The sequence below is a fragment of the Gavialis gangeticus genome, unplaced genomic scaffold, assembly GCF_001723915.1.
Source record: "Gavialis gangeticus isolate Ggan-Ray unplaced genomic scaffold, GavGan_comp1, whole genome shotgun sequence".
Lineage (NCBI taxonomy): Eukaryota > Metazoa > Chordata > Crocodylia > Gavialidae > Gavialis > Gavialis gangeticus.
This window is the reverse complement of record NW_017729033.1, coordinates 62,390,323-62,404,555: the sequence shown is the minus strand read 5'-3', so window position 1 is coordinate 62,404,555 and position 14,233 is coordinate 62,390,323. Positions and strand designations below refer to the sequence as shown.

Below are 14,233 nucleotides of genomic sequence, written 5' to 3'. Positions count from 1 at the left end.
CTACTTCACTGTCAGGGCGGCTAGGATCTGGAACCAACTTCCACGCGAAGTGGTGCTGGCTCCTACCTTGGGGGTCTTTAAGATGAGGCTAGACAAACACCTTGCTGGGGTCGTTTGACCCTAGTACTCTTTCCTGCCATGGCAGGGGGTTGGACTTGATGATCTACTCAGGTCCCTTCAGACCCTACCAACTATGAAGTACAACACCACCAAACTTGGCACCTGATAAAACTACCTCCACTGTCATCCTGAAGAATACTTGGGTGGTTTAGAAGACAGCAACATTCTGTTCTTTCTATAAAGCTATTTATATGAAAGTCTGAAACACTTTTATGCTATCCAGTCCAATTCAAACAAAAAATAAATCTCTTTCCTGAAACTTGATTAGGAGAATAAACCCAAGGAGGCATATTCCACAGGAAACATGAACACCTTCTCTGTTCTTTCCTACTTTCCTTACTTCCTACCCTATTCATTTTAATGAAGCAGCAGCAAAACCCCTTCCATGGCAAATGTGTACAAACACACAGATTTCAAAAGAAAAACCAACAACAGCTCATTACATTTTTCAAAAGTATAACGTACAAGGCAACAGCTACAGACATGGGCAGGCAGCACAGTTGGTGTCAACACTTAAAAGGAATGGCAAGAACTGCTGAAATGGTAACAGGCCCAAGCTACTGCGAGCAGGGCACATAGCATCAGTATAGCCTGGAAGAAAGACCAACCCTGAATGAGGCAGTCAACTCACCACAAACCCACCAAGTAACCCACCTACCACACACACACACACACACACACACGGCTGTAGATGAATGAGAAAAGAAACAGTAAGAACACAAATCTGCAAGAAGAATCGAGAAAAAGAATACATCTCTACCAAAGTTGTACTGCTCATTATGGCTAAGGAGAGACATTTAAAAAAGCTTGAGGCTAAATTGATTCAAATCTTTGCAGGTTAGTTTAGCTTGGCCAGGCTAAACTGGTTCGTAACCACTCAGGCATCCCCTCTGGACTGAAGAAATGCAGGCACATGCCTGCAGTGGCTCAGGCTAGAAACTAGGGGGCGGTAAGACAGCCCTCCCTTTTCTTCCACAGTTCTGAGCTCAGTGGGGGCATGGCCAGGCCTGGGCAGGATTCTCTGATTAGGGAGGGGTTTTCCCACACCCTTGACCAGTAAGGGAGCCAGCAGGGAGTTGATAACACAGCATTTACTTACACAGGGAGTTGACAGCATTTAGCACCCCATCAAAAAACAAAAGCCTCTCTCATTAGTTTAAGCTCTTAAACAATTTTTTCCAAGGAAAGAACAGAGGGACCTTACCAGCTGACCTGTTGCTTACCTCCAAAAAGCCCCAAGTGGACTCTGCCTTTGTCCTTTCTATATTACACAGACACCTCTCAACATTAGCTAGCATGCCACATGCTGGCTACAGGGAGATGGGAGGGAGGGGGGAATACCTGCTTAAGTAGGGGGGAGGGAGAAGGAGCAGGAGGAAGCCAGCCAGGCGCTGCTGTACCTGCAGTCTCTGCCAGAGCTCCAGCTAGGAAGCAGAGGGGTGGGGCCAGCCCTGCCCAGGGTTACAAAGCATCTGGGATTCTGGGGAACTCTGGTTTAAATTAAACCAGGAAGGGGTCTGGGACAGACATTGCATAAACTGGTTTGACCCAAATCAGTTAAGTCTGACACTACATTCAACCAGGTTTATCTCAAACCAGTTTCAGCCATTTTCAAACTGGTTTATGTGCACTGACGTCTGTTGTGTTACAGGTTTAAACAAGTTTCTAATCACTTAAAACAGTTTGTTTGTAATGTCTGTCCCTAGACTATTTTTTATTTGATTAGTTAACACCACCACACTGCAGAGAAGGAAGGGAGAAATTTCCCTTCATGGAGTATACATGGCAAGATAAATTTTTACATAAAAAACAGCCTTTTAAAAAGCAACAAATAAAATATGTTAACCTGGATATTCCCTTCTGTCTACTCCTTTTGGTTCTGCTTTTTAGCCATCATTCTCATCATAGAGAACTATAAAAGTAGTTTTAGAAGCCCATTTAAACCAGGAGTATGCAGAGCCACAGTCCACTGTGGTCTGTGGTTAGCCTCGAATAGTTGAAGGTGGTTTAAAAACTGACAGTTATGAGTAAATTTAAGATTAGCTGCATTACTTTTTTACCAGACAACCAGAGAGAGAGAAGGCAGTTTTCAAGGAGCTGAATAAAAACAGTCCTAAATCATGACTTAAAGCATGCAAAAAATCCTCAGAGGAAGTATTATTTTACAGGTTTCCTCAATCTATAATCAAGGCATCTCTCTCCTTTGAGCTACCCTTACTTTGCTTTTCTGTTGACGCGAGACAAAAAAGCTGTAAAAGAATTTCAACTGAACAGAAGACCACGTAATGTTATAATGTGCTCTCCTCAAAATCAGACAGAGGTTGGTGCCTTTTCTCTTGACAACTGCCAAGAACATGCTATAGGAACTGAATACCTGGAATTTTGAGTAAATCCAGGTCCTCAATCAGCCTTTCTTAAACACAATTTAGGACAGTGAGGAAGCAGTTCCCATAAGACCATCCCTTTTAATTCATCAGAAAAATCTTCACTTTTGTTAAGAGAAATTGTAGCACTTGATTTAACATTCAGCATTCACATTTGCTGAATTACTGAAAATGACCACCAAGCTTTTTAAAAAGGTGAACTGTGAAGGAAATAATGTATTCAGAGCCATATATAGCTCCCAGATTCTTGATACATAATTAAGCCGCAAAATAAAGTCTGAAAAATTGCCAAAAAGTTGCTTTGTTTCCCCACTTGCCTATTCCAAATCCAAGTTTATAACTGGTCTGGAGAAAGAATTCAGTTTTGTTACGGTATAAAGAAAGTAAAAGTAAGCCCAGCTTAATAAGGACCATAGATTTTATTCAGACTGAGTAAAATAGTTCATTAGCAACAATTTTAACCAAAGGGCTTTGAGGATGAAACCAAATGTAACCAATGTAATTATGTAAAATAGTTAAGGGCTTTAAAAAAAATGCAGTGATTTGAGCAATCATAGAATAAACATCACTAAGAATACTTCAGAAGTTCTCTCACACACATGCTAGAGTTTGTTATTGCTGACGCAGGTTTCCATTTACTTAAAAAGAAAGCATTATGGGGAAAGCAGTGACAGCCATACAAGTACTTCGTGACAGTGCTTTTCTGAGGCATGAAGAAGGAACAGTCAACAGTTTAGTTCTATTATTTAAAATAGAGGCCTGATTTTCAGAGATGCTGAGTATCCAGCAGTTTAAACAGGAGTTGTGGGTGCTTGGTACATCTGAGAAGAGGGAGGAAGAAAAAAGATTTTAGGTCACAGCTGTGTCTTCACTATCCTCAAAGGGACACAATAGGGCACATCTTCTTCACACAGGACATTGCTGCCTTGATTCTTTTGGACATTAGCACAGGACAGCTCCAAGACCTAGACAACATGATGACACAAATCTTTCTAGCTTCAAGAAACAGAGATACTTCTCATTCATGCTGTATTTGTTTAGTCTCCTTTTGCCAGGTTCCCACATCCCTTTACTGTTACCAATGCCGGGAAACAGAAACTATTCTCTGTCCTCCCAATAGCACTTTTACCTATAAGATGTAATATTAAAAGGGAGGGGTAGTGGCTGAATATCAAGTGTCTAACATGTAGCTATCCCCATTCTCTGTGCAATCTACAGAAATATGCACAAAGCTGCCTTGTGCAAGGACTTCTTAAACTTCTCAGATTTCCATTCAGTTTCACAAGAGACATTAACTGCAAACATTTTCCCAGGGTTTCAGCCAAAACGTTTATTTTACCTGCTTGTTTCCCCTATTTGGGAGTCTATGCTCTATTTATGCTCTGTGGCATAGTAAAACTATTGTTCCAAAGATCATTTTATGCCAACATGCCACAGGAAAAAACAGCAGAATTTGACTAGTGAGCTCAGAAGCCAGACTGATTAAGTTTCCCCTCAGATCAATATTGTTATCTTACTAAAAGGCAGAGGGGATTAAAATAGAGTTTTACATTTTTGACCCAACTTAAATATATAATTTTCTGTCTCCCTGAAGATTTTGCAGAGTCTTGTTTCAAATAAGCCAGCTCACATTACAGTTATAGCACAAAGGCAGGTACAAAAAAGAAAACTTCTAACATAACAGCATGTAAAGGGTCACCAAGTACTTTCGACACAACTAACAAGTTTAAATCTCAGCCTTAGAGCCTCTGAGGAATCTAAACCTGAAGAGGTGAGCCAGAAGTTTACCCTCCACCTGTGTTTGAAAATACAGCTTCATTGTCCTCACTTCCTAGAATTAGATACAGGAGAACTGGCCATCATTACACAAAGCTTGTGGGTGTGAACCTGGCTACCTATGCTGCTGCCTTCTCTTCGGCACCTAGCAATATTGTTTAAGGTATGAAAGGCCAGACTTTTGTAGATGCTCAACAGCTCACTTGAAACATTCTGAATTCTAAACTTACCTAGCCACATATACTCAAATGGAGTGTAAAATACCTATCAACTTCAATGAAAGGTCTGCATAGGGAATGAAAATAGCATATGCCCATAAACAAGGAGCACATATACCAAAAGAATTTTAGAATACTAGGGCAATGTTCTAGTTGCAAATCAATACTGTCCCTCCCCTTATGGGAAATGAAAAAAAAACCAAAACCAAAAACCACACTTGTAACCTTTTTTATATCTTTAAAAGAAAAAACCTATAGGAAATCAGAGGAAGGGAGACAGAATGACTTAATGCAAGGGGATAAGAAAAAAAAAAAAACCAGTTTCCTCCCCAGTTGCAATGCTTCAGCTGTACACTCTGTAAATGTTATGCATAGCTTTCAGCAGGCAGGTTGTTGTCTTTTTGTGTTGCACACAAGTTGGACAACAACATCCAACTGGTCAGGTTAATTCAGCTTCTACTATTTGGTTTCTCAGAACAAGCCTCTTGGGACAGGGCTTGCCAAATGCTACCCAGTGAAGGACAAGCAAATACTTCAGAAAAATGTTTAAAACAAAACTGTTATTGGTAACCGGGGAAGGCATTTCTCAGGAGTTGTTGTTTTTTTCTTTTTAATGCATTAAAAAAAAACCCCAAAAAACAAAACACCATGTTCCAAATCACATGGGCAGGATCTTCAAAAGCACTTAAGCATTTGCAATGAGAGCTACTCTAAGCTGTCATTTAGTGTTTTGCCATCAATAGCAGCAGTTAGGTCAACAGTAAGCATTTTTTTAAAAACTTTACTCCATAGCTTTTGTGTGCACACACTGACCTCTCTCAATGCACACGCATACACACCTCTTTTATCCTAAACTGCCTAATAGTATCCCTTTATGTATAAATAGGGTTCTTTTTCATAATGCACTCTATTCATGTAAAATTGTTCATTAGCAACAATTTTACCTTCAGTTTTAAGTTCAAAATGAATTAATTTTTTTTTTTTTTTTACCTAGAATAATGTTTCACTCCTTGGTAAATCTGCACACTTACACAACACTGATTCATAACTAACCAGGATGGATTCAAGGCTTTGTAGTTTCTATTGCCATTGATTAAAAACAGATGCAAATTCCCACAATAATCTTTAATCTCTCTGCCCATCACTGTGCAAGCCAATGGATACATACAACAGAAACAGGACCCCAAGCATCTCCAAGTTGCAGAAACCCCAGCTTCTTAATGAACCACTGCTACTGACAGAAAGCAGAGTTGGGGTGACATGGTGACAACAAGCAAATCTGAAGTGCTACCAAAACAAAGAGACAAGTCCTATGCAGTCTTTAGCCAAGCAAAATTTTGACCTATTACCTTTCACGTTATGAATTTCAGCCAAAAAATTCAGACAATTTAAAAATACCATATCCTTTTGCTTGGGGATGCCTATAAAGAATTCTTCTGCCGGTCCCTCTTTAGCCAAAAGTTATTTTATAACAGTTAGCATATGGACTGCTGGTGCACTATTTCTATAAGCAGATTAAACAAAGGAGATGTTTTATTTTTTGGCTAAGATGTATACTGCATGCCAGATGTTGAGGGATATGTCATACTGAATGCTTAAAGCTCTTTCGTATATATTTTTTGGAAATTGGGACTGGATTAGCACTGCCTAATCAGAGAAAATACTAACACTATTAGCTGGCACTACCTGGAGCTAGGGAAGATACGCAGTGGAATTCAGCAACAGTTGGTGCTGTGGCCTCCACAACTCTGACTGAAAAGGGTTGGAAGAGGAAAACTAGGCCAGGAAGGGCAAAGAGACTGGGACTGGGAGCTGACAAAGGGAGAGGGCAGCAGAGAATGCCCAGATTTTAAGGCTAGAGAAGTCCATTAAATCATTTCTTCTGATAGAGAAGCCTAGAACTGAGAGCCACAGAGGGAAACAGCCTGGAAGTATGAATAAGTCTGTTTGGTCAAGAGTGAGAACCAACAGGGGGAAAAAAGAGGAAAACTGGAACCGACTGGCGGGACGGGCATGTTGGGGTTCAGAGAAGAAACAGACTAGCACCAAAAGCAGAGATAGAGCAAAAGAGTGTCCACTCCATTTTTGAGGCTCACCGTTTCTTTCCTTTCAACAGACATCTGTCAAACCCACAGGCAAAATGTTCAACCTCCCTCTACTGCTGGGCTGTCTACCTCTATCAATAAACCCATTAACTCAAGTGGCAGAAGTCTGTTCACTCAAGCTAAATACATAACCCTGCCAACAATATGTATCGCTGTGCTACTGCTGAATGGAGCTGGAGCGTTGTTGTAACCGTGTTGGTCCAGGAAATGTATGAGAGGCAAGGGTTATTTTGTGATATCTTTCACTGGACCAACTGGATAGTTGGGAGAGAGGTCTGACTAGCTTTCCAGTACACACTGCCCGTCCTCAAATCCTTAGGACAGGCAGTCAAACATCTGCCCCAGCTATGAAGCTGATCTAATACACGATATCACAAAACAACCCCCATGTTTATCATGGAATTTACTTCTCAGTGGCTTTTTTAAAAGCTGAAGCAGTTACACACACACACACCCTGCATTAAGAGTATCTGCAGCATCAGAAATGAGTTGAGTTCAGAAATGCTGGAATTAATGCTGCCCGTGGAGCCTTTCTGCTCCAGACATGAATCAGGGTCGTGTAGTAAAAAAAGACTGCCCACCTTCTTCATTTGTTTCATAAGCTAGAGGGCAAGGAGCGAGGAAAAGAACTACAGGAAGAAAAGCAACGGTCACATATTTAAGGCAGGTGAAGGCTACCCTGAAGAATTAGAATCTATCCCTTCCTCTGCTACAAAATTACTTAAACCAAATTTTCATGGACGATTACTAGCTATATAATCCTCATGTTTTGGGTGCCTGATCTGAGATCCTGAATCTGATCTACACAAAATGACAGCTCTGCCCTGAACATACAAAGAGCTATATATCAAGCACACCAAAATTTCAGGTCTCAGATCTGTCACACTGGACACCCAAAAAAAAAATCAGTGGATACTGCTAACTTTAACTTTGTTCTCTCTGCAATTCATATCTCCTTATCTGTAAAATGAAGTAATAGAGCCTCACCTCATAGGGCATTGGTGAAAACAAAATGATTAATGTTTATTAAGCCCTCAGAGACTATAGCAAAGCAGAGAAGCCCATGAGGAGGTTAATAATTGTGTCTTCAGAGCCAAGGTCGAAGAGTGTACAGTCAATGAAGCACAGGCCCATGCAGTGAACAAGGAGAAGTAAACAAAATAATGAACAAATGCTCATTAAAATAAGCACTACTTTCTGTGCATTAGTGGAAGCAGGGCAGGGCAGCTGGAAATCACAAGCATTAATCATGGAGTGAAAGACTACTTCATAACATGTGCACAAGGAAGTCAAATTAAGGTAGCAGAGATGACATGAATTTTGGAAGTGCCTAATTTTAGAGCCCTTGACTTTGCAAGCTTCATAATGCTCTTTTAAGAAAGGTGTAATTATACAGAGAATACATTCTAGTTTTGCTCAGAGTCCCAGTCCAGATCAGGTCCCATTATACTACATACTAAGCAAAAATACATAAAACTAGTTACCACCCCCAAAGAGCATATAAATGTACTACTCTGGTCATTTGCTTTTTTCCTCACTTCTTTCCAATAGAGTACAAATCATCTATTGCAAGGTCCTGGAAAACTCTGCCAAAAACAGATAAATGGTACACTTTAATGACGGATAAGGCTATAAAAATTAAAAACACGATCTAAAAGGAAGTGTTCAGCAGAGTAAGTCCAGAACCTTCCTGTACTGCCATGAAGCAGAACAGTTTGGCCAGCTCCACAGCAGCAGTTAATAATATTCAGCCAGTAATAGCAACATCTGGTATTGTTCCATAGAGAGTGATGACCCATTAGGTAGTTAAAAGGATGTTAAATATAAGTTATTTGTCACTCTGAACTCTGCTCTTTCAAAAAAAGTGAAATAACTTTATATAGGACAAGCATCAGTTTGGCCAACAGAAGCTGAACTTCAGGTAGTATTTGTTCCTTGCACAGCACCTTGTACCAACTCATCTGGCACCATAAAACTCCGTAATAGGAATTATAAAGGTAAAAGGAGTGAGAGATGTGGGTAAATGGCTCTCTCCTGGCAAAGGACTGGTTGCTTATCCTTCAGTTACATGTGGTTTACTTTTGTTCATCTCATTAAATAATCATTTCTAAAATTAAAGACTGTAGGGGGAGAAGGAAGAGAAAACACGTTATAAGCCAAGTTACTCCTAATATTTAGCATTTCTACAGTGCTTTTCATCTTCCAAGACAAAGGCTCTGACTGGTCACCCTATCAAAGTGCTAGGGTACAATGTGTTTATTTTAAAAGTATTAAGAAACTGGAGCTCAGGAGGGGACCACTACTTTGGAATTTGATGATTTGTTTCAGATCTTTTAATAAAAGCAAAATATGGAGAAGAAACCAAGACAAATGCACCCAACCAGAAGGAGGTACTTCAAAAGCAGGCTTCCCCCACACGTGGAAGATACCACCACTATCTGTGAATCGCGAAGTTCGGCTCCACTGATATAGAAAGCATAGTTTAATAAAAATAGATTCTCCCTGATAGGGGTCTCAATAATTCAGACACAGATCTCCTTATCTCTAAGTACCATCCTGGGGGCGCAGTAGATTCTGGATTGCCCTCTTCTTCAAAAAGTGATCTTCACCTTAAAAAGGTTGGAGACCACTTGTTTAGAAGCATCTAGGACAAAACCAAAACAACCTACCTCATACTATTATAAACTGACATTAAACAGCAGCCTCCATCTATTTCAGTAGAGATAGTGAGGATGATCTGATGCACAAAATTAAACACTTGATGGCCCTGAGAGACAGTCACTCCAGCCAAGAACTAAGCATGTTGTCTGGCAATATGGGGAAAGCCTGCAGTGATTGATTCTGCCTGGCTTAGATGTCTTCATTTTTTTTTTTTTTTTTTTTTTCCACACACAGGCTTTAGGATGCTTCCAAGTTCCTTTTAAACTTCCCCTGGTGTGGGAAAACAAAAGCCTCCAAAGTAAGGAGCATGAGATCGAACGTACAGTATCATCCCAGTGCTGGGATTCTTGACTTATGCCAAGGACCATACGTGGGTTCTTGATACCTGCTTCGTTGTGCTCTTGCCAGCCAGGAGAGAATCAAAAATGGACAAATCTTAAGAATCACTGGAGAAATATGCACGTTCCAGGCAAAGTAACCAAAACAAGTTTCACCTTGCCTGCACAGAAGCAAGGGAGGAGGGACAGGAGGAGGTAATAGGGAAGAAGGGAAGATGATGGCACAGAGTAGATACAGATCACACCCAAGTAATGAATGTCCACTGCAGGATTTGGCCTCATGTTAAGAGCCAGGAATGTACAACAGGCCATAAGGTAGTATAAAAATGCTAATATAATTAAAGGGATTTTAAAAATTGCCTGTTGTAAACTAGCTTATTTGACTGTGTTAAAACTCACCTGAAAGGGGCAGCTTGGTCTGGTTATTAAGGCTCTGACTAGGATGCAGGGCAGCCAAGTTTAGTTCCCAGCTCTGCCAAACTCACCTATGCAACCTTGCAAAAGTTTCTTAATCTGTGCACAATTCCTTCATCTACAAATGGGATAGGATTATCTATCAGTACATGCTTGCACAGAAGGGCCCCCATGCCCTGATCCCAACAGGCAAATGCAACTAAATGCAGAGAGAGCTGGTAAAAAGCTAGTTAATAGCTGTATTTTGAAAAAAAATACTTAAAATAAAACTGGTAGACATATTTGCGTTGTGTTACAAGTGGATTTTTTTTTTTTTTAAACAAAAAAAAAAAAAAAGAAAGCTATCCAACTCAAGCCAAAATTTACACTGACATTGTTTTGTATAAGGATCAACTAAACAGATTAATAATGTAAAATGGTTGTGTAAATTCTGGTGTCTAAAGGTGTTTGCATAAGCTTTAAAAACTCATCCAACACAGGAACTGACAGCAAAAAGGGAAATAAATGTTACTGTAGAATTTTACTTGCTGAGCTTAACTGAGGTGATGAGAAAAGAACACTTTACATGCTAGTCCAAAAGAGTGCTGAACGTGGATCTCCTAGTGAAAATGAGATCAGATCTTCTGCACACCTATTAATGGATTTATTCTTTTAATAATGAAAAACACGTTTGTTTTTTGCCCTTTTGAGCCCAATCATCCCATTTGAAGGTCACTCACCAGAAGCATATCAGATTCATCCAGTACATTCAGGCCACTAGATAATCAGAATCAACCGATTAGTCTACACAAAAAAGGATGAATTACCGGTACTCCAAAAATAAAGGTCACCACAGTTCTTTCTAGCATTTTGTGGGAATTTATAGGTGTGCTCTGTGTGTATAGTACTCCTAAGGCCAAGGTCCTCAAACTGTAGAGACAGTCAGATGCAGGCCATGAGAAACCAGCACTTACTCTTAAAGAACACTACGCTATACAGCAGTCTAAATCCAGCAGGAGTCAGGGTTTTTCCCTACTACCTACTTATCAGTGACAGAATGACAGGCATAAGGAAACAAAGCTTGCCCAGTTTGTATTAATTCTAGAATAAAATAAGCTGTGCCTTCATAACTAATCAATTCTTGTTTTCAAATTGACCAATACACTACAATAGTACAAACTAAAACCGTGGTTCTCAACCCCTTTTAAACTCAAGACACCCCTCATTAGGCTTGAGGTACTCTCAGAAAATGCCAGTTCTTAGTTTTCACTCATTTTTGCCGACAGAAAATAGAGTGATTTTCCTGTGGAAAAGATCATAGATAACAAGAGGTCAACATGGCTTAATATTACAGATTACTATCTGAGATCTGAGTTTTTATTGGGAATCATTTTGCACACCTAATAGTGCTAATTGCATAGGAATTCATGACACCCTTGAAAGGATCTCCAGGCACCATGCTTGGTTGAGAATCACTGGTTTAAAACAGTGATAATAAGCCTTTTTCACCTGCAGACGAGCAGTGCAGACCTGGTCCATAAGCCAGATTGAACCCTACATGCCAGGATTAAGCCTTGGGGCCTGGTGCTGACCCCTCCTGCCACCCACACCAGGATAGGGCCCTGGTGCCTGGCACTGCCCCGACCTGGTCCTGCAAGCTGGGGCTCCCCGTAGGTCTGGAAATTTGGCAGCAAGGGAGTCAACCTCCCCAACCACCAAATTTGGAAATTTGGCAGCAGGAGAGCCATTCTCCTCAACTGCCAAATTTCCAAACCTGTGGGGAGCCCATGGGCTGGATGATATGGGACCGTGGGCCACATCTGGACTGAAGGCCAGGGGTTAAGCACCCCTACTTTAAGACATCTAAACTCCATCAGGGGTTAAGCAAGACAAATACACCCTGAAGAAAGTGCCACCTGTCCACTTGTTTGGGGCTGAAAGTTGCTAATAAATCCCAGTAACACAGGATACATGGCCAGAACCTAAGAAATGAATTAGTCTCATACCCAAAAAGCTCTGACAGCTTGTGGTTTTGGAAGAAACTTGGTTTTTAAGGTTTTTGGCTGGAGAAATATGATAGTAAAAGTGGACATGCATTGACTTCCAGTATTTGGTCCAACTATAAAACAATAAGGTGCACAAATAACTGACATGTTTTAAGTATTATGCAGTTAGTAGTCAAAGTCTTAACTGATGATATAACAAGCATACTAGAAACTCCTGGCACAGAACCCAGACTGTAGAAAGCCTTTAATGCCAGTGAATAATTGTTATGAGGACCTGTAATGCTAACCAAACAACTGTCAAGACAAAATTATTTTTAAGCTTGCTAGAGAAATAATTAGCTGTAGGTAGAAAGTGATGCATTGAAGCCAACATAAAAGTAGAAAAAATAAGCCATTGTCATACTATATGTCCTCCATCGACTACTAGACTGCCCTTTAAATTTAGGATGAAAAAGTAATGGAGGGGAAAAAAATGGAAAGGGTTTGGCAAGTTGTGATCAGTCGCATAACATTAACCCTGGAGTACACAAAGAGCTCATATATCTTTTAATCAAACAAGCAAATCAAAATTTGTGCATATCTTACTTGCTTTCTCCAAGGTGAAAATAAATATAATGTAAAACCTGTCACAAACCCCACCAGGGGCTGGGGGTTCATAAGGTGTCATTCAGATTTTCTTGTTTATTTTACTGATATGACACGTGTTATGCTGTATCCACTTATGTCACTTTTATCACTCTATAGATTATATCATGCTCTCTTTATATACCTTTATGACTTAGTACATGGTTTAGTCAGAGGAACATAGAAGTGCATACTTAGAACAGAGAGTAGGTGTAACTTCCAAATCTCTCTTGCTATTGTGATACTAAGGCAAGGACAAAATTGCCACTCCAGCACAGGAAGAAGACGACATTACTGGGATGGGCACCCAAGGCACTATCTGCCTATAATGAGGAAATCAACTCCTCTGTGGCAGGGATGTTAAACTCGTGTGTCCCATGCCAACCTATGTTGCATGGCACCACATGCAGAGCAACACTGCACACAGCACAGTTCCAACTGAATATGGGCAGTGCATGCAGCATGAACCCCAGCCTGACCTCCCGTGCCACACGTAGGACCCACAGCATCAAGGCCAGCCTGCCCACCACACTGGCTCCCATGTGCCACATGCAACATGCGTGGGTGGTCCAAGGCCTACAGGCCAAATCATGTGGTTCTACAAGCCATATCTAGCCTGTGGGCTGTACGTTTGATATCCCTGCTCTATAGCAAAGATTTTTGAGAGAAATGGCCTAGAAGCCAAAGAAATGCCATGTGTCCCAGGGAAAGTTTCTGGAGGATTTTAGAGACTCACAAGGAATTGCGACAATGCTGAAGTGGAAGGGGATAGCTTAGAGATATTATAAAGCAGGGCTGTGTGAAGCTTTGGTAGCCAATTTGACTCAGAGGAGATTTGGCCCAATTCAGGGGCTGAATCTCCAAATCGAATCAGGAGACCAATTAAAAGCTCCAAATCAATTTGGAATCAATTCGGAAAAGCTTCGGAAAAGATTCAGCCATAGATTAAACAGGCAGCTGACAGCTGCCTCCAGCTGGTAAGTCTGGTGGGGTTAGGGGAGTGGGGAGAGAGGGATTAGGGCTGGGGTTGGGGAGAGCACCAGCTGTGCAAGTGGCAGCAGGGCAGAGCCCCCTCAGCTCCTCCTGGCAGGGCAGAGGCACAGCCAGGGGAGCCGCGGGAGAAGCCCCTGTGGCTGCCCTGCCCAGCCCCATCCCCTGCCCAGCCCAGCCTCCTGGCACTTTAAAATAAAAAGCCCCACACTCTGGCAGCGGCAACTGGGGCCTCTGAGGGCTCATGGCAGAGCCCCCCCATTGCAGAGTGGGGCAGTGGTGATTGCCCCCCCACACCCCGCTTGGCACCTGTGTGGCAGCTGCCCCATGGCATGGGTGCAGCACAGCTTGGTAGGGCACCGCACGCCATCTGGGAGCTCCTGCAGTGAACCAGAGCCTGGCACTGCTCAGCCCCAGTGGCCCCAGTTCCCAGACAGTGCACAGCACCCTGCTGAGCCACCTGGAACCTGCACAATGCAGCAGCTGCTGTGTGGATGCTAAGCAGGGGAAGGCGATCGCAGCTGCCCCCCACTGCGCGGGGGGCTTTGCCACAAATGCCCATGGGCCCCAATCACTGCTGCTGGTGAGTGCAAGACTTTTTTTTTTTTTTTTTTTTTT

General features: G+C 41.6%; 1 protein-coding gene across 7 annotated transcripts in view; it reads right to left on the bottom strand.

Annotated features, from left to right (window-relative positions):
• LIMCH1 (LIM and calponin homology domains 1) overlaps nt 1-10,807 on the bottom strand; it is a 344,316-nt gene extending 333,509 nt beyond the window's left edge. For 5 of the 7 annotated variants that reach the window (XM_019526042.1, XM_019526046.1, XM_019526043.1 and 2 more), the window contains exon 1: nt 10,736-10,799. In XM_019526042.1, the coding sequence (XP_019381587.1) occupies nt 10,736-10,744 (9 nt within the window). In that variant the 5' untranslated portion in view covers nt 10,745-10,799. Of the gene's footprint in view, nt 1-10,735 lie in introns of all 7 variants that reach the window. The other 2 variants (XM_019526040.1, XM_019526041.1) reach the window with 2 other exon arrangements.
• Between the last annotated feature and the right edge of the window lie 3,426 nt (nt 10,808-14,233).